The sequence below is a fragment of the Prionailurus viverrinus genome, chromosome D1 (assembly GCF_022837055.1).
Source record: "Prionailurus viverrinus isolate Anna chromosome D1, UM_Priviv_1.0, whole genome shotgun sequence".
Lineage (NCBI taxonomy): Eukaryota > Metazoa > Chordata > Mammalia > Carnivora > Felidae > Prionailurus > Prionailurus viverrinus.
Window position 1 is genome coordinate 49699337 of NC_062570.1, and position 27709 is coordinate 49727045.

Consider the following 27709-nt stretch of genomic DNA (forward strand, 5'->3'; position numbering starts at 1 on the left):
CTCAGAGCCAATCAGAAGAAGGCGCCGCAGAGGGTGGAGATTGAACACCGCGTTCTGTGAGCATTCGGGTACGACCATTTTCGTCGAATTGGGGGTAGAGAGACAGGGTTTGGGGAATGTTCTTCCCTGACTGGTGGGGTAGTGGCACAGTCTATAAAGCTGGTTTGGGGGGTAGCATAGGAATCTCAGGAAAGGGTGGTAGCGCCTCTCCAATCGGGGTTCAGCAGGGTGACTGGAAGGAGGAGTGGTAGCTGGGCGAAAGGGGTTGGCGGCGCGGTGAAGACGGAAGGGAGGCTACCCGGAGCCGGGAGAAGAAAGGGGGGCGTATCCTGGGAGAAGGGCCCAGGACCAAGCGGGATTCGGGGGCTACCTGGGCGACTCCCGTTATGGGATGAGTTATGTAGGCAACATAGAAGTTTGGGGTGATTCATGAACAGAGAGTACCACAGGAGGTGGTTGGCTAACATACTGGAAGTGGGTGCAAGGAGCCAGACCGAGTGGTCTGCGAAGCTGTGCTCCATTGCCTCCTGAGTCACCCAGTGCAGGTCCCCACACTTCTCGGAGTTTCAGTTTCTTCATCTGTAAATGGGAGTAGTAATCATACAGGACACACAAGATTGCTGCGCTGCTTGAGTTAAATGAGTTGGTATGTGTGCCATTATGCCTAGCGATAATAGTGACATGTAAAGAACGCTCAATAAATTGTCATGGTAGCTATTATTATTACCATTATATGGGGTTTGCTGAGGGCAAGGGGTGTGGCAGTGGAATTGAGGCAGACAGGGCGTGACAGGGAAAGGTGGGCTTGGGGAGCTCTCAAGGAAAGGATGGGATTCCGGCAGTCAGGTAGGAGGGGTCCTGAGATGCTAAGGGCAGACTTGGAGTGTGATCGCAATTAAGGTGGACTCTAAAGAGAGAGACTGCACGGTAGGAAAATAGAAAAGTTGCGGCACCTTCTGGCACGCGGGCGGTGTGGTTTAGGTTACCAGGTTTGGGCTGTGTTGCTGTGGGGCAGAGTGGCTTTGGGTTTCACGGGGGAGGAGCCCATCTGCGGTGGGTGGAGCTTAGGACTCTAGCTCCCCGCATTTGCTGGTCTCGCTCCCACTCACTCTGCAGCTGCCACCCTGGCCATGGGGCGCCACACTGTCCTGCTCCTGCTCCTGGCTTTCCTGACGCTTCGGGAGGTCATCCCCGTACCGCTGGCCCTGAGGGCCCTCAGCAATCTGCACAGGTCAGCCAGCTTCACATCCCGCCCCGCTGTACCCACGAAGTACACGGTTCACTACCTCCAACAGAAGGTAAGGCGAGGCGGGGCGGGCGTGGGAGAAGACTGGGGCTTCCCAGTCCCCCTGGGGCTTCCCAGGTCACCGGGCCTAACCCACCCCAGCTGAGGCACCGGAGCCCACCCGGAGTTTCAGACCCCTGGTGCCTAGGACTTGTCTAATCTTGGGCTCACAGTTTCCAGAGGGTGGCACCAAGCCCCAGTTCTGTTTAAAATCTCATCTCCCATTACCAGTACTTTAATATCAGCTCTGGGTCCAACTCTCTTCCGTAATTTGACTTCCCATCAAATTAAAATTATTTAATGCCAACTCGGGCTCCTACTGGTAGTGACAACCATCCTTTGTCCCAAAGCCGCCGTTAAGTACACACTTCCAATATCTTGTTAGATAATATTTAGTATTCAGCCTAAAACACCAGTCTGTCATCTCATGCTCAGCTCAAAGTTGATTTTGTAGCCCTTTTGTTGAGAGTTGTTAACCTTTCCTTGGTGGCACAGTCCTTTAAGTATCTGACTCTTGATTTCAGCTCAGGTCATGATCTCAGGTTTGAGATGGAGCCCCACATAGGGCACTGTGCTGACAGCGAGAGCCTGCTTGGGATTCTCTGTTTCATTCTTTCTCTTTCTGCTCCTCCCCCACTCTCAAAATAAACTTAAAAAAAAAAGATTTTTAATTTTTCCTATTTTCCATAAGACTGAACATTTATGTAACCCATACTTGTAAAGGAAGTTGTAGAGGTATGTCAGGATTTGACGGTCAGCATGGGGCTGGGGGTTAGCATTTATATGGTTCTGAAGATTGAGTTTAAAGTAGGCTTGATGCCTTTGTGTTGGCTGAAGCATGAGGCACTCTACAAGTCTGGATGGAAAAGTACATCCTGTGTGAAATACAATTCTGTATTTCTGGGGGCCTGTGTAAAGGTAGGCAAAGATTTGGGAAAGTTTTAGATTAGAAAGAATGCAAGAGTCTGAGGTTTGGCTTTTGGAGTAGCATAGATCAGCATTCCACTCTGCTAGCTCCGTGACCTTGGGAAGGATACAGTACCTCTCTGAACCCAGTTTCTTGATCTGGGGCTTTGGTGATGGTTGAATGAAAACAGATAACATGTCCCTAGCAGAATATCTGACCATGAGTAGACACTTTTTAAAGTTCGGCTTATTGACCTGTGTGAATTTTAATAGGAATTTGGGATAGAAGGGGTGCATGAATTTGTAACTGATAAGAAATGATTTTTAACCCGGAAATTTAAATTAGAGTTTCTGAGGAAGAGAAAGCATTTCAATTTCAGCAGCGACACCAGGAAACGGGCCTTTTTCTCAAGCAGCTCACATAAATGCACTCTCTAGGCTATGACTTCCTCATTTACAAATTGAGCGGTTTGAACAAGGAATGACATGTTACACACTGTACTGAGGAAAATTTAGGGCTCTTTGGGAAGCTATCTCAGAGAGGTGGTAGGTGAAGGCCCAAGTGAGAGTGCTCCAGTAACCTCTCTCTCCCCGAACTCTTTGAGCCTGAACTTTATGCTTTGGTGTGTTTTATATATTTGTATTTTGTATACGACTATTTGCAGAGTTTCATCGGTAAAGTAAAATTGAAGGGAAACTATTGGAATGAGGGTGTCTGAAATCTCTTTAAAAATGATGAAAAAGAGAACTAGCAGCTGAAAAGGAACAAAAGGTGGGAGAGACCAAATGATCTGTGAGCACTTAATTTATATTCCTTCATTATAGATTACTTTTTTGACCACTTTACTGTTTAGAAACATAATTTAAGATCAGTTCTTTTTCCATTCTTGGTGGCTTGCAAAATCTGTTTGGCTTTACTCAGCCACCTTTGCCCTCTGGCTTAGCTTGTATTTTAGGACACAGATCCCACATGTTTATTTATTACTATAATAATAATATCCATTACATAAGTTCCAACTGAATTTTATTTCATTTTTTGGAGAAAACTTCCACATATGTATTTATTGCATAATAATAGTTATAGTAGTTACCAATTCTGGACTGTAGATTTTTAGTTGGGACTTACCATGTCTGTATAAACGCAACTTGATTTTTTTTTTTTTTTTTAGTTAGAGCACATGAAATATTTTTATGCCTTTTATTTTTTTCTTTTTTCAAGTTTTTATTTAAATTCCAGATGGTTAACATAAAGAGTAATTTTAGTTTCAGTGTGCTTTTATGCCTTTTAAAAATAAATGTTATTATTATAACTGTAAGTCTCAGTTTTTATTCAAGGCTTAAGTTTTATAAAACCTTGTAATGATTTTCTTTATCTGTAGTTATATCTGTCCAGTTGGCAAAGCTATTCCCAGCTATCCTTATATGAACATAAGCTCCATTTATGGTCTGGGTAAAAACGCCTTAGGGGAGGCCTTTTCCTCTCCTTTGCCCCCCAACACACACATATACTTTTAGCAACATAGAATGTAGACTCAATTGAATTTTACAGTGGTTAAAAATTCTATCTGGCATACCATGTCTCTTCTCCTAAAGTTAAACTCATACCTGTATCCCAACTGAAATGTCCCCTCTTCTGTGAAGTGTTCTTGACTTTAGGGCAACTTAGTTGATCTTTTTTCGCTCTGCAGACTTATTATTTTGGTGTGTCCCCCATACCTAGATAGCACACTCTAGTACCCAGAGGAGCCCATAAAAATTATAAAGTACAAAATACATATTTGTGGAGGGAGTGAATGAATGACTATCCAAAAAAGCCTAAACAAGGCAAAGTCTGTCATCATTTAATTGACACAAATCACTTATTTTTATTTTCATCTTTTACTTCTATTCTTTACTAATTATTTTTTCTCTTCTTTCAGAGTCTTCAAATGTTGTTGATTTAGTAGGAATATTTGATTTCTTTTATCCGAAGTAACTGAATCGGGAGACCAGAGAAAGGATAGTACCTCACTTGGTCACATCCAGGCTTTGGGCACATGCGTGATGCCAGTGTTGTAAGGGACTCCTTGGAATCCATGGCTTGTGGTTACAATGTTTCCTTACTTCTCATTACTCTTCACCTCTCACCCAAGCCTGTCACAGTAGAATTTGAGTACTGAGAGCATTTTACTATGTGATGTACTGGGAAAAGGGAATGGGTCCTTTGAGGCTCTCATTTTCCTCAGTGGTGACTTAGGAAACAGTATTCATTGTATTAATCAGACTTCTCTACAGAAACAGAACCAATAGAATGTGTCTGTGTGTGTCTGTGTGTCTCTCTTTTCACAGAGATTGATTTATTTTAAGGAATTAGCTCATGTGATTATGGAGGCCTGGTAAATTCAAAATCTACAGGGGAGGCTGGCAGGCTGGACACCCAGAGAAGAGTTGCAATTTGAGACCAAAGAGAGCCTACTTGTATAATTCCTTCTTGCTCAGGAGAGGTCAGTCTTTTTTTTTTTTTTTTTTTGGCTATTCAGGCCCTCACCTGGTTGGATGAGGTCCACCGACATTATGGAGGGTAAATCTGCTTTATTCAAAGTCCAGTGATTTAAATGTTAATCCTGTCCAAAAATATACCATCATAGAAACATCCAGAATGTTTGACCAAATATCTGGACCCTATAGCCCAGCCAAGTTGACATGTAAAATTAACCATCACTTCTACCAAGGTTGTTTTGAGGGCCAGATATGGTAACCCATAAAAGCACATGCACAGTGCCTAGAATATGGTAGGAACTTAAAGAAAGTAATAGAGTAGTGCTGGTTTCTTCCCCACTCTGTCCTAAAACCACACTCTCATAGTGTTATCATTTCAGATTGATCCAAATGCATGACCATTGTGGTAATGCCTCTTCTAGAAATTTAGTGGTCAGTCATCTATACTCAACTATTCCTATTTACTGACCAGTGTTTATGTTAGAATTCTGCATCTTCATGCAGCATTAAGCTCATGGCCACTGACTTCTGCAAGGCCTTCACACAGCTCCTTCCTTGCCTGCTGTGAGGTAATCCCATCAATGGGCTGAGCTATTTTTATTTGTGTTACAACTTTACTTTCATTTCCTACTCCAGGTTCTCCTTTCCCACTCATGTCACGGTGGCCCTAATGTCTAGTAAAATATTGCTCTTTTCCTCCTGTTCTTTTTAGTTTTTGCCCTCTTCTCTTCTTATTATTAATTGGTTCATCTGTTGATGGTTTTCCCCTTATGGCCTGGACCACATGTCACAAATATTATATGAACTGATTTCTGTTTTTAATCATGGAATCAATGCCAGAAGTGGTCTTAGAGATCATGTCGTCCATCCCTTAGATATGATGAAGTAACCTTGATCTAAATTATGGAGAGTCAGGAACTTGATAGAGATCGAATACCATACAAGTTTGAGAACAAATTCTGTTTCTCTGAGCATCTATTTTTATAATCAGCAAGATGGGGATAATTATATTATTCATCTCACAGATTTGTTGTGAAATGAGCTAGTATGTGTAAAGGGCTTAAATAGCACAGTTTATATCACTTCACTCAATAAATGGTAAATATTTTTATTTTATCTTGTGGTTTCTTAATGCATGTGGCTTTAATCTACCCCCTCTCCACACAGAATATTTAAATCATCACTTAGCATACCTAAAATAGTTATTTTGTAAAATATGAAAATCTGTATGAACTTTTCAGTTACACAATAGTAATATATGCCTTTTTATCTGTGAGATATAATTTAATACACTTAGAAATAAGGCAAAGAAATTAACTCTTTCCTTGTTTGAAACAATTTTCTTTTACATAAGACTGATAACGGAAAGCATATAAGCTATTTCTATTATTTTTTTCCTGTTCTATTTTGTGTTTTGGTAAATTGTGGAGGGGACAATATGACAGTGAATGCATTATTTTAGGTTTTTCAAGTATCTTCTCTTTTTGATACTAATACTAAATCTAACACTATCTTTCTAATAGCTCTCAATGTTTTACTAGTTAATGCTGAAATGTAATTTCAGTAAAAATTAATTTTAAGGTTTTGCTATGTCATATTTATGTCCCTCTGCAGCATATTACAAGGACTTTAAGTACTTAAACATTTTCAAAGTTTGGGTTCTAGTATCAACCAGACTTGTTACTAACTCATATAATGACCTGGGACAAGTTGCTTACCTCTAGATCTCAGTGTAAGGTCTCTTATGTAAGATAAGAGGATTCCATAAGCAATCTGTGATACATGTGTCATTCTGTTCACTGAGTGCCTCCTGTCTGTATGGCCCTATATCAGGATCAGTGGGGATTTGAATACAGGTTGTGTTTTTTACCCTTGCCATTAATTGAATTTGGCACAGCAGACATGAACAATTTTTCCATCTGAACTTTGAATTAGACACAGACTCATATAAAGGGTTTTTTTAAATTAAAACTACTTAGCTCTATGGGGCACCTGGGTGGCTCAGTCGGTTGAGCGTCTGACTTCAGCTCAGGTCATGATCTCGCCGTCTGTGAATTTGGGCCCCACATCGGGCTCTGTGCCGACAGCTCAGAGCCTGGAGCCTGTTTTAGATTCTGTGTTTCCCTCTCTCTCTGCCCCTCCCCCACTCACGCTCAGTCTCTGAAAAATGAACAAACCTTAAAAAAATTTTTTTTTAATTACTTAGCTCTACAATTAACACAGTATTTATAACATAGAACACTATATTTATGATTTTGAAGTTTGCTTGGTTATGGGTGGATTGGAGAAGAAAGAAGAATCATAGGGAAGAAGAATACTTTGATGATATGTCTTATTTGTCTTCATATTTCTAGTGCATTGCACAGTGCCATCTACATAATACTTCTTTTTTTTTTTAATGTTTATTTGTTTATTTGTTTTTGGGGGGAGGGCAACAGCAGGGGGAAGTAGAGAGAGAATCCCAAGAAGGCTCCATGCTATCACCATGGATCCCAATGTGGGGCTTGAACCCACAAGTCATGAGATCATGACCTGAGTTGAAATCAAGAGTTGGATGCTTAACTGATGAGCCACCCAGGTGTGCCTACATAATAGTTCTTAATAAAGATTTTCTTTGAATGGAAAAAATTGACTAAAAATTAAAATGAATAAGAAGTAAGAGGAGGGAGAATAAAATGAAATGTGCAGTATATAAATGTCTAATGTACTGATAATACTAGTAATCTGCTACTGTTGATTGAAAACTTTATATGCCCTTGGTTTTTTGTTTTTGATTTTTTAAAGTTTATTTATTTATTTTGAGAGAGAAAGAGAGAGCGTAAGCAGGGAAGGGGCAGAAAGAGAGGGAGAGAGAATCCCAAGCAGGGTCCACACTGTCAACACAGAACCCAATATTGGGCTCTAACTCATGAACTGTGAGATCATGACTTAAGCAGAAATCATGAGTTGGACACTCAACCGACTGAGCCACCCAGGTGCCCCTTATATGCCCTAGGTTTTGAGTACTTAATAGACATTCATTTATTTAATTTCTATAGCAGTCCTATGAGGTAGATGGTATTATTATTCCACTTTATAGGTGAGAGAATGATCATACAGAAATGTTGAGTTACATGTTCAAGATGCACTGTCCCATTTTGTTTTTCTGAAAATAAACTATAACGAGTTTCTAGTTCTAAAATAAATGTTATAACCTTGCTTGTTATACTAGTTGGGATAGGATAGGTTATGCTGCTGTAGCAGAACTCCAAAAATTTAGTGACTTAACCCCCCGAAAATGTATTACTCAAATTGTATTTCCATTGGGGTGAGCAGAGGGTTCCCTTATTACATTCACTTCAAGACTAAAGGACTTATGGAAGCTTCCTCTCAACATATACTTTAATGATCACCATAGCAGTGGAAAAAGAACATGAAATGATAATAAATGTTCCAGTCTGGAAATGGCACATTCATTTCATAATTCATTGGCCCAAACAGACTACATTGCTGCATCTGAGGACAGGTTGGGGACACAAAAAATACTGATTCTGGAGTGCCTAGAAGGAGAAACAGCACTAATGACTACCATACTCATTCAGTCTCTTATCCACCCACCCATCCACCTACTCACTGTTCATCTAATTCCTTTTATATATCAGGAATATATATAATGATATATATTCCAGGTCCCAGGAAGGCAGAGATGATTATATCCTGGAAGACCTCACATACTTGTTGGCCATTGCAGTCATACATACTTAAGCTTGTATCTGAAAAATATGGAAAAGGACTAATACATTTGTAATGTAGATTACTTCAAAAAGTCCCTGAAGTAAGGCTGGTCTACTTAATATTTTCTTGCTCAACTTACCCTTATCATGATAGTTCACTGACCTGATGTATATATACATTGGAGCATGTAGTAAATAAAGGAATTTATTTATTCATACTGTCATTCAGTAATTGAAAAAGATTGTTTTGCCTGTGTTTTTTCATAATAAAGGAAACAAAATTGATATAGAGATTTATGTAAAAAATCTGATGTATGCTTTGTAAGTGTTCATCAAAGGGACAATTTTGCATTGGACAGTGTGTATGTGATTGGGGTGTTTATAAAATTTGTTTTTTTTAAAATATTTTTTGTTATGATTCACAATTTAAGAAGAGTCATAGTTGTTTATGAGTGGTGAATGAATAAACATTTATTGATTGTCTTATCTGGGCCAGGTATTATTTTAAACTCTTTTATATCCTACTTTTAATTATTACAATCACTTTTAAAAATAAATACTTTTATAAAGTTATTTATTTATTTTGAGAGAGAGAGAAAGAGAGAACATGCAGAGGAGGGGCAGAGAGACGGGGGGAGAGAATCCCAAGCTGGCTCTGCTAACAGCACAGTCAGGCTCAGTTTCATGAACCATGAGATCATTCAATCTTTACAACAGCCCTGTGAGGTAGATATCATGCTCAATTTTAGAGGTGAAACTATGAAGGTTCAGAAAAATCAAAAGAAGAAATATTCAAAATATCCCACTTGTCAATTTGCTGGTTTCTCAATCCCAAATTGTAAATGATTTATTATATATCCATAAAAGGGAATATTATTGTCTCTTGAAAATGGTGGCCTTGGGGTGCCTGGGTGGCTCGGTCGGTTAAGTGTCCGACTTCGGCTCAGGTCATGATCTCACGGTCCGTGAGTTCGAGCCCCGCGTTGGGCTCTGTGCTGACAGCTCAGAGCCTGGAGCCTGTTTCAGATTCTGTGTCTCCCTCTGTCTCTGCCCCTCCCCTATTCATGCTCTGTCTCTCTCTGTCTCAAAAATTAATAAACGTTAAAAAAAAAAATTAAAAAAAAAAGAAAATGATGGCCTTGAAGTATATCTGGTAGTGTGGGGAGATGTTCATCAATTAATGATAAGTGAAAAAAGCAAAATAGAAAACTTGAGTACAATGTGTTTCCAAATTCATTTACTCAATTTTTGTTAAGTTCCTACTTTTTGCAAGGCTCTTCTAGGCACTGGGGGAAGAGCATTCAAGGCGTAGAAAAGAGTAAGTACAAAAACCCCAAGGTAGGTGTGTGCCTGGTGGGAACAACTACAAGGAGGCCAGTATGGCTGGAAAGATGTACCCAAGGAGAGAATAGTAGGGGATGAAGATAGTGAAGAAGAAAGAGAACATAAATACTTCACTAGCAGAGAAGGAAAGTAAATGGACTAGGAAAATGCAGTGTGATGCAGGCAGCTTTGAAGCCTCATACATATTAGACCATTTGCCAGGCTGTGTGTTTTTCTAGCTACATTTACTTTCTTGGGTATGAGTGAGAAGTTGGTGGAAAGTTCTTTTTAGCCAGGATTATCCTTTTGCCAAATCAGTAAAAGAAAGTCAGAGAGAGACATGGGGACTGAGGGGCATATGCAAGGGAGTAATTTACTCATTGACCATGAAATTTAAGCCAAGTCAGAAAGGGAGTGAGGATGGGGTGAGGGACAGTAAAAGGTAGACTATATGAGGTTGAAGGTCCTCCTTGCTTCCTGCAGTGCTCCCTCTACTGTAGTCCCTATGGGTCACATTAATCACATCTCCTCCCATCAAGCCACTTTTCTGCTCAGAGCCTGCAATGATTCCTTATTGTTTGCTTTATTTAGAATAAAATCCTGTAGCATTCAAGGCCTTCCACCTTGTGACCCCAACCCACCTTTCCAGTGTGTTAATCTATTCTTCACACACGCTCATTCTTTTCCTGTTTCCTTGCTTTAGCCCATATTGTTCCTTTGGCCTGGAGTACCTTTCCCAATGCTGTCCCTGCTTTACCAATCCCATCCATTTTTTAAGCCCCGTCTCAGATACTGTCTGCCTCCTCCATGAGACATTTCTTCATATCCTGGAAAGTGTGTGAAAGTCAAATCTTTGTTTGTACTTCTCTCATGGCATGTGTCTTATTCTAGCCTTGCTTTAAAATCTTTTGTATCCTTGTCTTACTCCGTTTTTAAAGCAGAAATTCTGTCTTGTATCCATAGTCCTCTATAGAATGCTGCCCATAGTTTTACATAGTTTTTATAGTTTTATAGAGTATCATTTTTTTTTTAAAATATTTTTTCAACGTTTATTTATTTCTGGGACAGAGAGAGACAGAGCATGAACGGGGGAGGGGCAGAGAGAGAGGGAGACACAGAATCGGAAACAGGCTCTAGGCTCTGAGCCATCAGCCCAGAGCCCGATGCGGGGCTCGAACTCTCGGACCGCGAGATCGTGACCTGGCTGAAGTCGGACGCTTAACCGACTGCGCCACCCAGGCGCCCCTAGAGTATCATTTTTACAAATGCTTGTTGAATCTGTATCTTTCTCCCTCTCCCTTTTCCTGCTTCTCTACCTATTGAGGTAAGGGAGGTGTGTGTGTGTGTGTGTGTGTGTGTGTGTGTGTGTGTGTGTGTAGGGAGGGAAACAGTATAGAAACTTGATTCTCAACTGTCTAAATCCTTTTGGGAAACATTATAGAATGCCAGGCAAATAAAAACAGGCCCACTTCTTCACATTCTCTTATTTTCACGATCTGGAAGCTGTAGCTAGTTATCTGTACTGACCCTTCTCATATATGTACAGAGAAAGAATAGTGGGAGGGAGTGCAGCAATTTCTGTTTGCTCTTTCCATTGTGTATGGGTGAGGGCCAGGGAAAGGGTAAAGGATGAAGACATTAGGAAAAAATGTCCCCCTAAAGCTTACTTCTGTGGCAATTCTATACTGCCCATATTTATTAGAGAGCTAAGGTAAAAAGGCAGTACTTTTTATGATTTGGGTTTGCATTTGCAAAAAGAATCCAATTAGCTACGTGTATTTGTAAATCCATACTTTCTGTTACATATGTGTCAGTTCTAGGTTGCCACTCAGTGCTGTACCTGAAGAGGATCAGCTGTTGTGTCTCTGTCAAGCTCACAATGTTCTCTTTCCTGTTGCTCATGTTGTGGGGTCTGCCCACATGGGTTAGGAAAAGGCAGATTTATTAAAGTACAGTTTCCTTAGGAGCTTTCCCTGAGCAGCTCTTCAAGTTGGTTGTATGATACAGGGAAATATCATTCTGTTATAGCAGACAGGATATCTAACATTTATATAGTAAAACAGCACAGTTGTATGTTCATTCAGAAACATTTACTGGCTCTTCCTATGTGCCACGTGTTGTGTTAATAAATGGGGATAAGTGGAAAGCAAAGACAGACCACATGAAGTTTACAGTTTAGTGGGAAAAAACACAATAACAAGTAATTACAAGTGGGACAACACATGCTTTAAGGAAGTAATTTGCTGTGGGATCTACGATGGAGTCCTGAGTCCTGAGTCTTGGGTATTAGAGAAACCTATAGGCAGCTATAGTATCAAAGCAGAGACTGGGAAGCTGAGCAGGAGTTAGCCAGGAGAAGGGAGATGATTGAGATTTCTGTCCAGGTAGAGGGTGTATCATGTATAAGATCCTAAAATAGAAAAGAGCAGTCTATGTTGGAGGAACTGAAAGTTCAGTAAGACTGGGAGAGGCAAGAGGTTGGCCCTCAACAGTGTGAGGTCAGTATTGTCACGATTTCCATTTGCACACGCATGGTATGGGTATTCCTTCTCTGAATCTGTCATTGACTTTAAGAATATAGCTTGGTGTTGAAGTGGTAAGGGGCAAAGCACTGCTCTGCTGACCAGAGTAAATGCATTCACCTTGTGACAGATACTGCATAAGTGTTCTTTTTTTGTTGTTGTTGTTATTTCTTTATTTATTATATGAAATTTATTGTCAAATTAGTTTCCATACAACACCCAGTGCTCATCCCAAAAGAAACATAAGTGTTCTTAATATATTTATCTTCCACCTTGCAAGGAGGTACTACCTTTCTTTTTATAGAGAAATAAAGGGCTCAGAGGTAAAGTAATATGTCTGTGATCACATAGCTAATAAGTGGTAGTACCAGGATTTAAACTGAGCTCTGTTGAAATCAGCTCTTGATCGATGTTGTTTCTGTACTAACTGTATTTCTGGAATAGACAGAAGTTTGTGTAACTCATGGCCTTAATTAGAGATAGCGTGTAAGTCACATTAAAAAATGTTTTTTAATGTTTATTTATTTTTGAGAGAGACAGTGTGAGTGGGGGAGGGGCAGAGAGAGAGAGGGAGACAGAGGATCTGAAGCAGGCTCTGAGCTCTCAGCACAGAGATCATGACCAGAGCAGATATGATAACTAACTGAGCCACCCAGGTGCCCTGGCGGTCATATTTGTTAAGGAAATCTAGATTAAACAGTAATAAAGTAGAATAAAAGGAATCTTAATTCTCTAGCACTAGGTTGGTTAATTTTGGAGAGAAAAAAAATCATAATGGAGGTTTTAATAATACAGAACTTTCTTCTGACTTGGCTTTTGTGTTACAGAAAGAATACTTTTACATGAATGGGCTTTAAATAAATGAACCATGTTAACAGGAGAAGGGAACTATGAAGCCTTCTAAGATATAGACTGTGAGGTATTTGTGGGTGGCTCTATACATTCTAGACTAAAGGATGTTAAGAGACCTCCACTGATGATCCCAAAAAAGGTACTATCCAAGGAAATAAAGGAGGAGACTAAAGTGGTAGGTCAGGAGTGAGGTCACTGCTTTAGAAATTGTCCCTATAAATTTGGTGCTCAGTACAGTTTACCCTAATTCCATTAAGGAAGCCTCCTTTTTAAGCTTTCCCAACAGTCTGTGTACAAAATTGGCCTTGGAGTATGTTGAAGTTCATGTAAATGTTCCTCATCTATGCTGCATGGACTGGTCACTGCTATATATTCATCTTCTACTCCACTTGAATGTTCCTCTCTTTTCCAGTAACTCAAAGGAGGAGAGGTCACCCTTTGGCACTTGGCTTTTGAAAGTCTTCCTTGATTAGAAAGTCAAATTCAGGGGTGCCTGGGTTGATTGAGCATCTGACTCTTGATTTCGTCTGGGGTCATTTCATCCCAGGGTTTTGGGATTGAATCCCGCTTTGGGCTCTATGCTGAGCTTAGAGCCTGCTTGAAGTTCTCTCTCTGTCTCTCTCTGTCTCCCTCTCACTTTGCCCCTCTCTTCTGCTCTGCTTTCTTTCTCTAAAATAAAATAAAAGAGGGCACCTAGGTAGCTCAGTCGTTTGAGTGTCTAACTCTGGCTTAGGTCATGATCTCATGGTTCGTGGGTTCAAGCCCTGCATCGGACTCTGTGCTGACAGTTCAGAGCCTAGAGCCTGCTTTGGATTCTGTGTCCCCCCTCTCTCTCTGCCTCTCCCCTGCTCATGCTTTGTCTCTTCCTGTCTCTCAAAAGTGAATAAAGACTAAAAAATTTAAAGGGGGAGGGGTAAAGAAAATAATAAAATAAAAGAAAAGTTCAGTTAACCAGACCTAGGTATTTTGTTTTCTATAAAAGCCTGGATGGTAGTCTCATCTTTAAACATGGTGCTTAGAATGATACTGTTATTCTTCTGTTTAATAAAGTGTTATTATTTTAAAGAATATTAGACTGAAAATTTAAGCTAATACCTTTACTTTTATGAGAAACCTGGCTGTTTGAATCATGATTGTAATTCTATTATTCTGATACCTTAGAGGAAATAAGTAGTGCTTTGAGATGTGGATTTATAATCTTCAGCATATGAGGTGATGAAAGTGATGTCACAGATTATTTTAAAATTCTTTAGAAGTGGATATTCAGTCATGTTTTATTTCTGTGATACATACTTTTCCTCAGAGCTATACAATTCATACAGTGATGAATGTGTACTAAAGGTGTATTGTACTGTCACAGGACTGGATTGAAAGTCAAAAGCAGAAACATATCACATATCAGGCCACATGATATTTGGTGTGTAAGGGGCTCTTACTGTCATCAAGTCATTGCTTTTTTGCTGTCTTCAGTTCCATGATAACTGCAAGTTTTTTTCTTAATTTCACTTTGCAAGGTCATATTGTTTTAAGTGGTGAAACCAATGTTGCACTCTGTATGTTAACTAACTAGGATTTAAATAAAAATTTGAAAAGAAAAAAATAACTGTTTTAAGTGAATAGTCAGAACAAATTGCTAAAGTTTTAATGTCACAATTTCTTTCTCATATGTAGTACTATTAAACACATAACATACCATTGTAGATGTTTGTGTGTGTATTTGGCAGTGGTTTCAGACTGGGGAGGTGAATGCTAATAAAATATACTCTACAAAATGTCCTAGTAATACATCAAGCTCTGACTTCATGCAGCTCCTTGCTAGGCACTCTCATGCATGCATTACCCAACTTAATCAACATAAGACCTCTCTAAGATAGGCAGTATTTTTTCATTTTACGTACAAGAAAACAAGCCCAAAGACATGAAGTAACTTGTTCAAATTCAAATAGCTCTGGTAGTTGGCAGAACCGGTACTCAAACCCAGATCTGTCTGCAAATTCCTTTCTCTTTCTGCAACGTCACAGGACATTCATTTATGGTTTTCTGGAGGTGCGGGGGGAAACAGTTTTTGAAAGATATGCTTGGTGCTGGTCAGATTTTATTAGTGCAAAAGCAAGTGTCTGCGTGTGTGTGTGCATTTAAACCTTGCCACACACTGGTATTTTTTATTAAGTTTTCCTGGTGGTGTATGACTGCAGGTTTGGCCAGCATCATTGTGATTTAATAACCTAATTTAAACAAGGAACTACAACCCAAACAATGGCTCTGATTCAGCTCAGAGGAAAGTGAGGAAGTACTTGTTATCATTTGTCAGTGAATTCTTATTTTTATGCAGTTTGAACCATGGGTCACACTGCAGACACTATCCTTTAAAACTGTCGGAAACCTTTGTCATTTCCTGAGCACTGATGGCCTCTTCCTTGGAGGGAGCTGCTCATGCAACAATTTCAGAAAGCAGTGATGATGACTCCCTTCTCCTCCGCCTACGATGCTTCCTTTCTCTTAAACAATTAGCTTTAAATGACAATGACTGGTGAGGGTAGTGCAGACCCAAACAGGCTTTTTGTTTGCCTTTTTATATAGTGTGATTTCTAGAAAATGACCACAGTTTAAAAGAGAAGAGAATTAATATTTGCTAACCACCTCTCCATGATCTCTTCAAGGGCAGCAACCTTGGGTCTCATTCATCTGTGGATCTGGGAGGGTGCAGTACCAAGCTCTGTACATGTGGAGCTGAGCTGATAGAATGACACTGCATGTCATGTCCTCTGTTATTGAAAACATTAATTGCAAATAAACATTAGGCAAGGTATAGAAGAGCCTATTGCTGTTACTTACATACACCCAGTGCTTTGGTTCATCTCTGAAGAATTTGAATGTAACATGATGAAATGAATATTGGCTAAGATGCTTGGAGACTTACTCCCCAAAAAATATGGATCACGGTTTTTAAAGATTTCCAAAAGGGCTTTTTGCAGTTAAATTCTGTAACATTGCCAAACCCTTTTCTTGGTTTGAATTTATAGTCATTTATCTATAGTCTCTGTTCTCCAGATGATCTTTCTCCATTTCATACTCCAGCCAAGCATATACATACATTTACTCTTTCCTGTTGGTATTCCTCTGAAGATCTATTCTTTAAATACTTCTTTGATCTTCAAGACATCTGGCTTGTTTAGCACTTGCTTGTTCCTTCTGTTATAAAATATTCCCCTCCAGGAAGCCCTTGTTAATTGGAAAAGGAGTGAAGTCTTCTGCTGTTTTTTTGCTTCTGTTTCACACTCCAATTCATTCACTGCCCTTTGCTCATCTTTGCTTACACACATCTAACAAGTGCAGGCAACTCTAGTTGATTTGTGAATTCCATGTGCTTTGTTTTTATTTATTTATTTTTAATTTTTTTAATGTTTATTTTTGAGAGAGAGAGAGAGAGAGAGAGAGAGAGAGCGAGCGTGCATGAGGCAGGGGGAGGGGCATAGAGAAAGAGGGAGACACAGAATCTGAGCTGCCAGCCCAGGCTCTGAGCTGTCAGCACAGAGCTCAATGCGGGGCATGAACTCACAAACCACGAGATCATGACCTGAGCTGACGTCTGATGCTCAACCCACTGAGTCACCCATGCACCCCAATGTGCTTTATTATTTTTCATTTATTTTATTCATTTTAATTTTTTTTAATGTTTATTCATTTTTGAGAGACACAGTGTGAGCAGGGGAGGGGCAGACAGAGAAGGGAGACACAGAATCCAAAGCACGCTCCAGGCTCTCAGCTATTAGCACAGAGCCTGATGCAGGGCTTGAACTCAGGAGCTGTAACATCATGACCTGAGCCGAAATCGGACGCTTAACCGAGTGAGCCACGTAGGACCCCATAATGTGCTTTATTTTTAAATTCCAAACTGACTGACCTCATGCCTCCCAGGATATGTTGATTTCCCCATTCCTTGCTCAGCTAGTGTAGGCTTAGACAAAACAAATGAGTTTTAGGATCAGCCTTTAAAAACATAATCAGAGAAGTAAATCGCTAGAAAAGAATCTCTAATATTTATTCTATAGTTATTTATTATTGACACTGTGTGCCAAGTATTACACATCGGTCACTTCATTGTTTTGTACACACTGTGTGTGTGTACACAGTGTTTTGTACACACGCTATGCTGGGATGTGACTCACACAGTACTGGTATCTCTCTACTCGGAATGGTTTGTCTTCCTCCTTTCTCTTCCTGGCATTCTTGTACATCTTTCCTGGCTCAGGTCTTATATATCACCTTATCTGTGAAACTTTATTTCTCTTTATTTCTCTTCTCAAGCTGGGTATTGACTACTGTTCCCTTTGTGTCCTCCATTGTACTTTATAAATGCTTCTTTTGTACTCAGTTACTCTGGATTGCAATGATTTGTTTATATGTTGGTCTCCGTATAAGGATGTGAGTAGCCTGAGTGCTGGGACCACACCTATCAGTGTACCCACAGTGTATGCCCTCAACAATGGTTTAAATGAGTAACTGACCCAACCTGAGGTGATTTCTCCCTTTTCTGAATGCTGTTAACACTTGCTTTTATTTTATATTTTGTCTAGTACTACCAATATGGTATAGACACTGTCCAATCAGAACAGAAACTGATCATAGAACTGAGGGTTCTTGCAGTGCTGTGGGTTGGTTCTTTAGACCTGAGGTCTGGAGAAGGAAATGGGACAGCAGGATTGGTGGGCGTAGAAAGGGGGCAGACATCACTCAAGTTACTAAGATAATTATTTGCCAACTGGTATAGAAGGATTTCAATATTAATAATAACTGGCTGAGTATCAGCCTTGGTTCTTCCAAGTAGTAAGTGCCTCAAGAATAGCATGCTGCTTATACTGGATAGTATCCCTTATATGGATACCTAAGTGCAATTGAGAGGTATGGGTGTTCAAAGCAAGTTAAACTTTAATAACAAGTATTAATGTCATTATATAACATTCCCTTCTAAAACTCCTTTGATTTTTTTCACATTACTATTAATGGCACTAATCTCCTGGTCATCCAGGATTAGAGTATTTTGGAATCATCTGATTCCTTCACTTTCACCTCTACACCAGACCAGAGTCCACTTAACCATCAAGACTCTTCCATGATTCCTTCTTAGTTCATGCCACCTACTTTGCATGTTCAGGGTTATTAGCTTTTTTCTACCCACACAACTCCAAGCTAAACTATTACAGTAGCCTCCTCAGTCCCTTTGTTCTATCAGCCTCAGTCCAGGCCAGCTGGCACTGTGTTTTTTTCTCCCCTCCTCTTTTCTAATCTAGGTCTGTACTGGGCCCTGCTTAAACCCCACCTCCTCAGGGAAACCTTCAATTGACTCAGCTTAGTATCAGCTATCTTTCCCTGGGCTCCCAGAATACTTATTGTCTGTAGCATTCATTAACTATACATTAACTTTCTGAAATGGCTCTTGTTGCCTGAACTGTAATTATATCTTGGAATGTGATTTAACAGGTAGTTATCTCTCAGGTAGAAAGCATACTTGCCCTAGAATTAATATCCCCACAGGGGCATAATGGTTCAGAACATTTAGAGTTTTAAAATTTCCTGATTGACATAATTTCAAATTCTGTAGACAGGCTGCTGAATAGCATGCAATTCTGTTTAAAAGAAATGCTGACTGTGACCTGCTAACTTCAGTTTATAACCCATGAATGGATCACAACCTCCTTTTTATGAAACACTAATGTAGACTATATGGGCTCTACAAAGATGGATGTTTCTCCTATAATGGAGAGGTAAGGCCTGGAAGCAAAAATCTTTACTAGGTTGTATGTAAATTATTGCAAGAGAGATATATAGCACAAGATTTCGGAGGAAGGAGAATTGCATGGTGATAACTACTTCCTATTGTAGGAAGATTCTGTTTGGGAGAAAAGGGACTTGGTATTTCTTAGAGATTTTCCCTTGATAGTTAAATCATTCTTTTCAGAGTTGTTTTTTTTTTTCAAGGGCCTGTAGGAATAATATACATCCATTTCTTCTTTCTTTAAAAATATTTTTAATGTTTATTTTTGAGAGAGAGAGAGAGGGACAGAGAGACAGAGCTTGAGCAGTGGAGGGGCAGAGAGAGAGGGAGACAGAATCCAAAGCAGGCTCCAGGCTCTGAGCTGTCAGCACAGAGCCCGACACAGGGCTCAAACTCACAAACCTTGAGATCATGACCTGAGCCAAAGTTGGATGCTTAACCAACTGAGCCCCCAGGTGCCCCTCCTTCCACTTTCTTTAAATTTTTATTTCATTTCCAGTATTATTAATGTACAGTGTTATATTAGTTTCAGGTGTACAATTTATTTTTTAGATGGTACCACAATTCTACACATTACTCAGCGGCCATTATGATAAGTTTACTCTTAATCCCCTTCACCTATTCACCCGTTGCCCCACTTACCTCCCCTCTTGTTACCATCAGTTTGTTCTCTAAGAATCTACTTTTTTTTTTAAGTTTATTTATTTATTTTGAAAGTAAGGGAGAGAGTGAGAGAGAGAGAGAGAGAGAGAGAGAGAGAGTGAGCATAGGGAGAGAGACAAAGAGGGAGAGAGAGAAAATCCCAAGCAGGCTCTGCACTGTCAGCATGGAGCCTGACATGGGGCTTGAGCCCACAAACCGTGAGATCATGATATGAGCCGAAACCAAGAGGCAAAAGCTTAACTAACTGAGCCACCCAAGTGCCCCAAGAGTCTACTTTTTGATTGCTTCTTTTCTTCTTTGTTGTTTTGTTTCTTAAATTCTGCATATGAGTGAAATTTAATGGTATTTGTCTTTCTCTGACTGACTTATTTCTCTTAGCAGTATATTTTCAAGATCTATCCGTTTTGTTACAAATGGCAAGATTTTTTTTTTATGGCTAAGACTATATGTGTGTGTGTGTATATATATATGTATATATATATACACACACATATATATATGTGTGTGTATATACATATATATGTATATACATATATATACATCTATATATATGTGTGTGTATATATACATATATATATATATATATGTATATATACACACACACACACACATACATACACACACCACATCTTCTTTATCCATTCATCTATCCATGGACATTTGGGTTGCTTCCATAATTTGGCTATTATAAATAGTACTGCAGTAAATGTAGGGGTGCATACATCTTTTGAATTAGTGTTTTCTTATTCTTTGGGTAATACTCAGGGAATTACTGGATTAGATGGTTATTCTATTGTTAATTTTTTTAGAAATCTCTACTGTTTTGTACAGTGGCTGCACCAGTTTGCATTCCTGCCAATAGTGCAAAAAGTTTCCCTTTTCTCCACATGCTCACTATCACTTGTTTCTTCCGTTTTTGATTTTAGTCATTCTGATAGGTATAAGGTGATATTGTGGTCTTGATTTGCATTTCCCTGGTGATGAGTGGTGTTGAGCATCTTTTCATGTGTCTTTTGCCATTGGATGTCTTTTTTGAAGAAATGTCTGCTGCTCATGTCTTCTGCCCAGTTTTTATTTGAATTATTCATTTTTTGGGTGTTGAGTTGTATATGTTGGATACTAACCCTTTATCAGATGTATCATTTGCAAATATCTTCTCCCATTCAGTAGGTTGCCTTTTAGATTTGTTGATTATTTCCTTCACTGTGCAGAAGCTTTTTATTTTGATGTAGTCCCAATAGTTTATTTTTGCTTTTGTTTCCTTTACCATGGGAGACAAATCTAGAAGGATGTTCATATGATTGATGTCAGAGAAATTACTGCCTGTGCTCTCATCTAGGATTTTTATGGTTTCAGGTATCACATTTAGGTTCTTAGTTCATTTTGAGTTTGTTTTTGTGTATGGTGTAAGAAAGTGGTCCAGTTTCATTATTTAGCATGTCGCTGTCCACTTTTCCCAATACCATTTGTTGAAGAGACTGTCTGTATCACATTGGGTATTCTTTCTGCCTTTGTTGAAGATTAATTGGCCATATAATCATGGGTTTACTTCTGGGCTCTCTGTTCTGTTTCATTGATATATGTGTCTGTTTTTTTGTGCCAGTACCATACTGTTTTGATTATTACAGCTTTGTAGTATATCTTGAAATCTGGGATTGTGATACTTCCAGTTTTGTTACTCTTTTTCAAGATTGCTTTGGCTATTCAGAGTCTTTTTGTGGTTCCATATGAATTTTGAGATTATTCTAGTCTAGTTCTATGAAAAATGCTATTGGTATTTTGATAGGGATTGCAGTAAATCTGTAGATTGCTTTAGGTACTGTGGACATTTTAACAATATTTGTTCTCCCAGTTCACGAGCATGGAATATATTTCCATTTGTGTCATCTTCAAATTTCTTTCATCAGTGTTTTATAGTTTTCAGAGTACAGGTCTTTCACCTCTTTGTTTAAGGTGTTTTGTTTTATTTTTGAGAGAGAGTGAGATCTCTCTCTCAGAAGTGATCTCAGAAGCGTGAGATCATGACCTGAGCTGAAATCAAGAGTTGGATGTTTAACTGACTGAGCCACCCAGGCACTGTGTCACCATCTTAAGTTTATTACTAGTTTTTTTAAAAATTATTTTTGATACAATTTTAAATGAGACTGTTTTCTTAATTTCCCTTTATGCGACTTCACTATTAGTATATTGAAATATGACAGATTTCTGTATATTGATTTTGTATCCTGTGACCTTACTGAATTCATTTATCAGTTTTTGTAGTTGTTTTGGTGGTCTTTAGGGTTTTCTATATGTAGTATCATGTCATCTGCAAATAGTAAAAGTTTTACTTCTTACCAATTTGGATGCCTCTTATTTCTTTTTGTTGCCTGATTGCTGTGGCTAGGGCTTCTAGTACTATGTTGAATAAAAGTGGTGAGAGTCAACGTCCTTGTCTTGTTTCTTACCTTAGGGGAAGTTTTCAGTTTTTCTCACTTAAGTATGATATTAAATGTGGGTTTTTCTTTTTATTTATTTATTTATTTATTATTTTTTTATTTTTAATGAAATTTATTGACAAATTGGTTTCCATACAACACCCAGTGCTCATCCCAAAAGGTGCCTTCCTCAATACCCATCACCCACCCTCTCCTCCCTCCCACCCCCCATCAACCCTCAGTTTGTTCTCAGTTTTTAAGTCTCTTATGCTTTGGCTCTCTCCCATTCTAACCTCTTTTTTTTTTTTTCCTTCCCCTCCCCCATGGGTTCCTGTTAAGTTTCTCAGGATCCACATAAGAGTGAAACCATATGGTATCTGTCTTTCTCTGTATGGCTTATTTCACTTAGCATCACACTCTCCAGTTCCATCCACGTTGCTACAAAAGGCCATATTTCATTTTTTCTCATTGCCACGTAATATTCCATTGTGTATATAAAAAATGTGGGTTTTTCTTATATGGCTTTTATTTTGTTGAGGTATGTTCACTCTAAACCTACTTTGTTGAGGATATTTATCATGGATGGATGTTGTACTTTGTCAAACTTTTTCTGCATTTTCTGTATGATCTTTGAAATGACCATGTGGCTTTTATCCTTTTTCTTGTTTCACGCTGATTGATTTGTGAATATTGAATCATTGTTGCCTTCTGGGAATAAATCCCACTTGATTGTAGTGAATTATTTTTTAAGTGTGTTGTTGGATTTGGTTTGCTAATATTTTGTTGAGGATTTTTGTGTCCAAGTTCATCAAGAGCTTGGCCTATAGTTCTCTTTGTTTGTAGTGTCTTTATCAGGTTTTGGTATCAGGGTAATGCTGGTCTTGTAGAAAGAATTTGGAAGCTTTCCTTCCTCCTCTATTTTTTGGAATATTTTGAGAAGACTAGGTAGTTAACTCTAAATGTTTGATAGAATTCACCTTTGAAGCCCTCTGGTCCTGGACTTAACATTCATTTCTTCTTTATTCACCATCTTGTTTTTCTTCTCAGTGTTGATGTGTTTGCAAAGTAGCAGAGCTTATAATTGAGGTTTCCTGACTTGGACTGTATTTCTAAACATTAATGAGCAAAGCAGAATACTATAAGGGAGAAAATTTATTTCTTTTTTTATAGTCATGCATTTTGGGGCCAAACAAAAATGATTCTTTTAAAAACGGGGAGCTCTAAGAGGTACTAGGCTGTGGGATGAAAGCATTACTTGTGAATAGTTTACCTTCTCATTGTAGGCTGCTTGGATTATAGTTTTAAAGGGAGACAATGTCCTATTGTAAGTAGTTTTGGGAGATTATAATTATTACTCTTGAATAATTTCCTTCAGAATGTGCTGTTTGTTTTCCACGAACTTTGCTTTTTAAATGAAATAAACTTTTGAGGTGAAGATTTCCTTGGTTTTACTCTTTATGGCAACTCTCTTCTCTTATAGAAGATCCTTTATGTAAATTCTATCTTTCATTATTTTTACTGCCTTAATGAGAACAGAATTGCTCCTGGGGAAAATGTATTATCAAACTGCTTTTTAAGGTTTCCCAGGGGTCACATGCCAACTGTTGTGAAAACATTGCTGTGGTTGTAATGTACTTTTATGCGTGTGTGTGTGTGTGTGTGTGTGTGTGTGTGTGTTTAATACCACAAAGTGTGGGCCGCCTGGGTGGCTCAGTTGGTTAAGTGTCTGATGTTGGCTCAAGTCATGATCTCGTGGTTCATGGCTTTGAGCTCTACGTTGGGCTCTGTGCTGACAGCTTGAAGCCTGGAGCCTGCTCTGGATTCTGTCTCCCTCTCCCTCTGCCCCTCCCCTACTCACACTCTTTCTTTCTGTCTCAAAAACAAGTAAACATTAAAAATATATACCACAATGTGTAATTACTGATGGCTATCAATCATCAGGGAGTATTTGGTATAATTCAATAAATTTTGAGCCTCTACTGTGGTCAGGGATTTATACAAACACTACCTTCTAGGGAAGATATTAATATTCCTTTTAAAGATGAGGCAACTAAGGTTCAGAGATGTGAAAAAATGTACTGAAACTCACCTGGCTTGGAACGTGACACAATGGGTTTTCAACTCAGGACGTGTCAGGCAGCAAAGCTGGGCTCTTTGCACTGGAGAAGCAGCCACTCTGTAGGCCCTGGGATTGTCCTGGAAAACTTTATGGAGGGGACACTTCTTAAATGAATACTTGGATGGATGGAGGATGAAGTAGGGAGTTTTCTGTAATGACGTGGGTAGGAAAATATTCCAAGCAGGGGAAAATTCACGTGCAGTAGCCTGGAGACTTGAGAAAGCATATTATGTCCAGTGGGTTTCTGAATTATGAAATAGGAGAGGGATAAGCAATGGAAGATGAGGTTGGAAAAGAGGTGGGCAGGGTCCCAGTAGAGGCATTATCATGTCCTCTGTGTTTGCCTTCATTGCAGCCTCCTATACCAGCAGTTAGTTAGATTGTGTTTCCTCTTTGCTGCTATAACGAACATCTTGTGCTACCTGGATTCATGATAGCATCCATTGTGTAGAAATAGTTTCTTTACTTGCTTGTCTCAACTGGGCTATGACCTCTTTTAGAGCAAAGACTGTGTCTTTTATCCTTGTGTCTGGTGTAGCCAGGCACATGCAGTAGGCAGTCAGGAAGTAGTGGGAGGATGAAAGGGCCTTGTCCTTGCTGAAGAGAGTCAGTATTGAGTTGGATTTTAACATGATAATTTTTGGACCTGTCCATATTTCCTGATGCTAACATACCTGATAGAAAGATAACATAGTGTCACTGGTAGACAAAAGGGGTGAGAGCAGAGTTAATTGGTTCAGGTAGGCTACTTGGTCCTCTGGTGTCACATTACACTTCTCACTTTTTCTTTCCAATTCAACTCAACAGTTATTGATGAAACAGTGCTGTACCCATTGTGCTTTGTGCTGTGGGGGTTCAGATGTGAATAAGAGAGAGGAGGCAGACTGTTATTGAACATAGTAGTGGAAGTCTTAGCCTCTGCAATCAGACAACACAAAGAAATAAAAGGCATCCAAATCGGCCAGGAGGAGGTCATACTTTCACTCTTGGCAGATGACATGATATTATATATGGAAAACCCAAAAGATTCCACAGAAAACTGCTAGAATTGATTCATGAATTCAGCAAAGTTGCAGGATATAAAATCAATGCACAGAAATCAGTTGCATTCCTATACACCAACAATGAAGTGACAGAAAGAGAAATCAAGGAATTGATCCCATTTACAGTTGCGCAAAAAACATAAAATACCTAGGAATAATCTAACCAAAGAGGTGAGAAATCTATACACTGTAAACTATAGAAAGCTTTTGAAAGAAATTGAAGAAGACACAAAAAAAAATGGAAAAAGATTCCATGCTCCGGCATAGGAAGAATAAATATTGTTAAAATGTCAATATTCCCCAAAGCAATCTACATATTCAATGCAATCCCTATCAAAGTAACACCAGCATTCTTCACAGAGCTAGAACAAATAATCCTAAAACTTGTATGGAACCAGAAAAGACCCCGAATAACCAAAGCAATCTTGAAAAAGAAAACCACAGCAGGAGGCATCACAATCCCAGACTTCAAGCTATACTCCAAAGCTGTAATCATCAAGACAGTATGGTACTGGCACAAGAACAGACACTCACGTCAATGGAACAAAATAGAGAACCCAGAAATGGACCCAGAAATGTATGACTAACTAATCTTTGAGAAAGCAGGAAAGAATATCCAATGGAATAAAGACAGTCTCTTCAGCAAATGGTGCTCGAAAACTGGACGGTGACATGCAGAAGAATGAACCTGGACCAGCTTCTTACACCATACACAAAAATCAACTCAAAATGGATGAAAGACCTCAATGTAAGACAGGAAGCCATCAAAATCCTCGAGGAGAAAGCAGGCAAAAACCTCTTTGATCTTGCCCGCAGCAACTTCTTACTCAACACGTCCCTGGAGGCAAGGGAAACAAAAGCAAAAGTGAACTACTGGGACCTCATCAAAATAAAAAGCTTCTGCACAGCGAAGGAAACAATCAGCAAAACTAAAAGGCAACCGATAGAATGGGAGAAGATATTTGCAAATGACATATCAGATAAAGGGTTAGTATCCAAAATCTATAAAGAACTTATCAAACTCAACACCCAAAAAACAAAGAATCCAGTGAAGAAATGGGCAAAAAACATGAATAGACACTTCTCCAAGGAAGACATCCAGATGGCCAACCAACACATGAAAACATGCTCCATATCACTCATCATCAGGGAAATACAAATCAAAACCACAATGAGATACCACCTCACACCTGTCAGAATGGCTAACATTAACAACTCAGGCAACAACAGATGTTGGCGAGGATGCGGAGAAAGAGGATCTCTTTTGCATTGTTGGTGGGAATGCAAGCTGGTGCAGCCACTCTGGAAAACAGTATGGAGGTTCCTCAAAAAACTAAAAATAGAACTACCCTACAACCCAGCAATTGCACTACTAGGCATTTATCCGTGGGATACAGGTGTTCTGTTTCGAAGGGACACATGCATCCCCATATTTATAGCAGCACTATCAACAATAGCCAAAGTATGGAAAGAGCCCAAAGGTCCCTCGATGGATGAATGGCTGAAGAAGATGTGGTATGTATGTATGTGTGTGTGTGTGTGTGTGTGTGTGTGTGTGTGTGTATATATATATATATATATAAATATTACTGAGCAATCAAAAAGAATGAAATCTTGCCATTTGCAACTACGTGGATGGAACTGGAGGGTATTATGCTAAGTGAAATTAGTCAGAGAAAGACAAAAATCATATGACTTCACTCATATGAGGACTTTAAGAGACAAAACAGATGAACATAAGGGAAGGGAAACAAAAATAATATAGAAACAGGGAGGGGGACAAAACAGAAAAGACTCATAAATATGGAGAACAAACTGGAGGGGTTGTGGGAGGGGGGATGGGCTAAATGGGTAAGGGGCATTAAGGAATCTACTCCTGAAATCATTGTTTCACTATATGCTAACTAATTTGGATGTAAATTTTAAAAAATAAAAAATAAAAAAAAAAAGAACAACAAAAAGGAGAAGGCAGTATGATGTGGTGGTAAAAGTCACCTTCATTAGAATTTCTGTGAAGAACAAATGAGAGAATGTACATTTAGGCCTTAGGTGCAGCCTTTGCACTATTCACAGGTACAAGTGGGATTAATACACAATCATTTGATCAACAGATTCTAACATCTTATTTAGGGTTACTTTAGGTTTGGGTTAATAGTATACAGCAGGGATAGGATATGTGTCTATAAATAACTACTGTGAAAGAGTACATTTGAAAAATGTTATAAGAGAACTAAAATTACCAGAGAAGCACAAAGAAGGCAGGAAGGCCAAGGACTGCTTTGCGTAGAAAATGGCATTGAATAGAATCCCCTGGACCTCTTCACACAGTGACATAACTGATAGAAGGCTATGGAGATTAAAGGCTTAATTAACTGTTATCTGCTCTGAGACCCCTTCTCTGACCATTGTATTAAAATTAGGTGTATCTCTGTATTCTGTTATGGTTTCTGAGTGTTTATTTGTGTCTTTGCTTATTTGTTGTCTGTTTCTATCATTAGACTATAAGCACTGTAAAGGCAGTGACCATATCTAGCTTGTCCACTGTTGTCTGTAGTACTTACCCATGGTAGGCACTCAAGAAATGCTTTTAAATGAAGAAATGACTGTAACTA

The 27709-nt window shown here is 39.1% G+C and overlaps 1 protein-coding gene across 6 annotated transcripts in view; it reads left to right on the forward strand.

Moving 5' to 3' along the window:
- Window positions 1-8: 8 nt before the first annotated feature.
- Window positions 9-27709, forward strand: part of PRCP (prolylcarboxypeptidase) — a 77097-nt gene continuing 49396 nt past the window's right edge. Inside the window, exons 1-2 of one of the 6 annotated variants that reach the window (XM_047878284.1) lie at window positions 9-68; window positions 1117-1298. In XM_047878284.1, coding sequence (XP_047734240.1) covers window positions 1131-1298 — 168 coding nt within the window. In that variant the 5' untranslated portion in view covers window positions 9-68; window positions 1117-1130. Of the gene's footprint in view, window positions 69-104; window positions 647-752; window positions 847-906; window positions 928-1116; window positions 1299-4657; window positions 4675-27709 lie in introns of those variants that run through there. The other 5 variants (XM_047878283.1, XM_047878282.1, XM_047878287.1 and 2 more) reach the window with 5 other exon arrangements.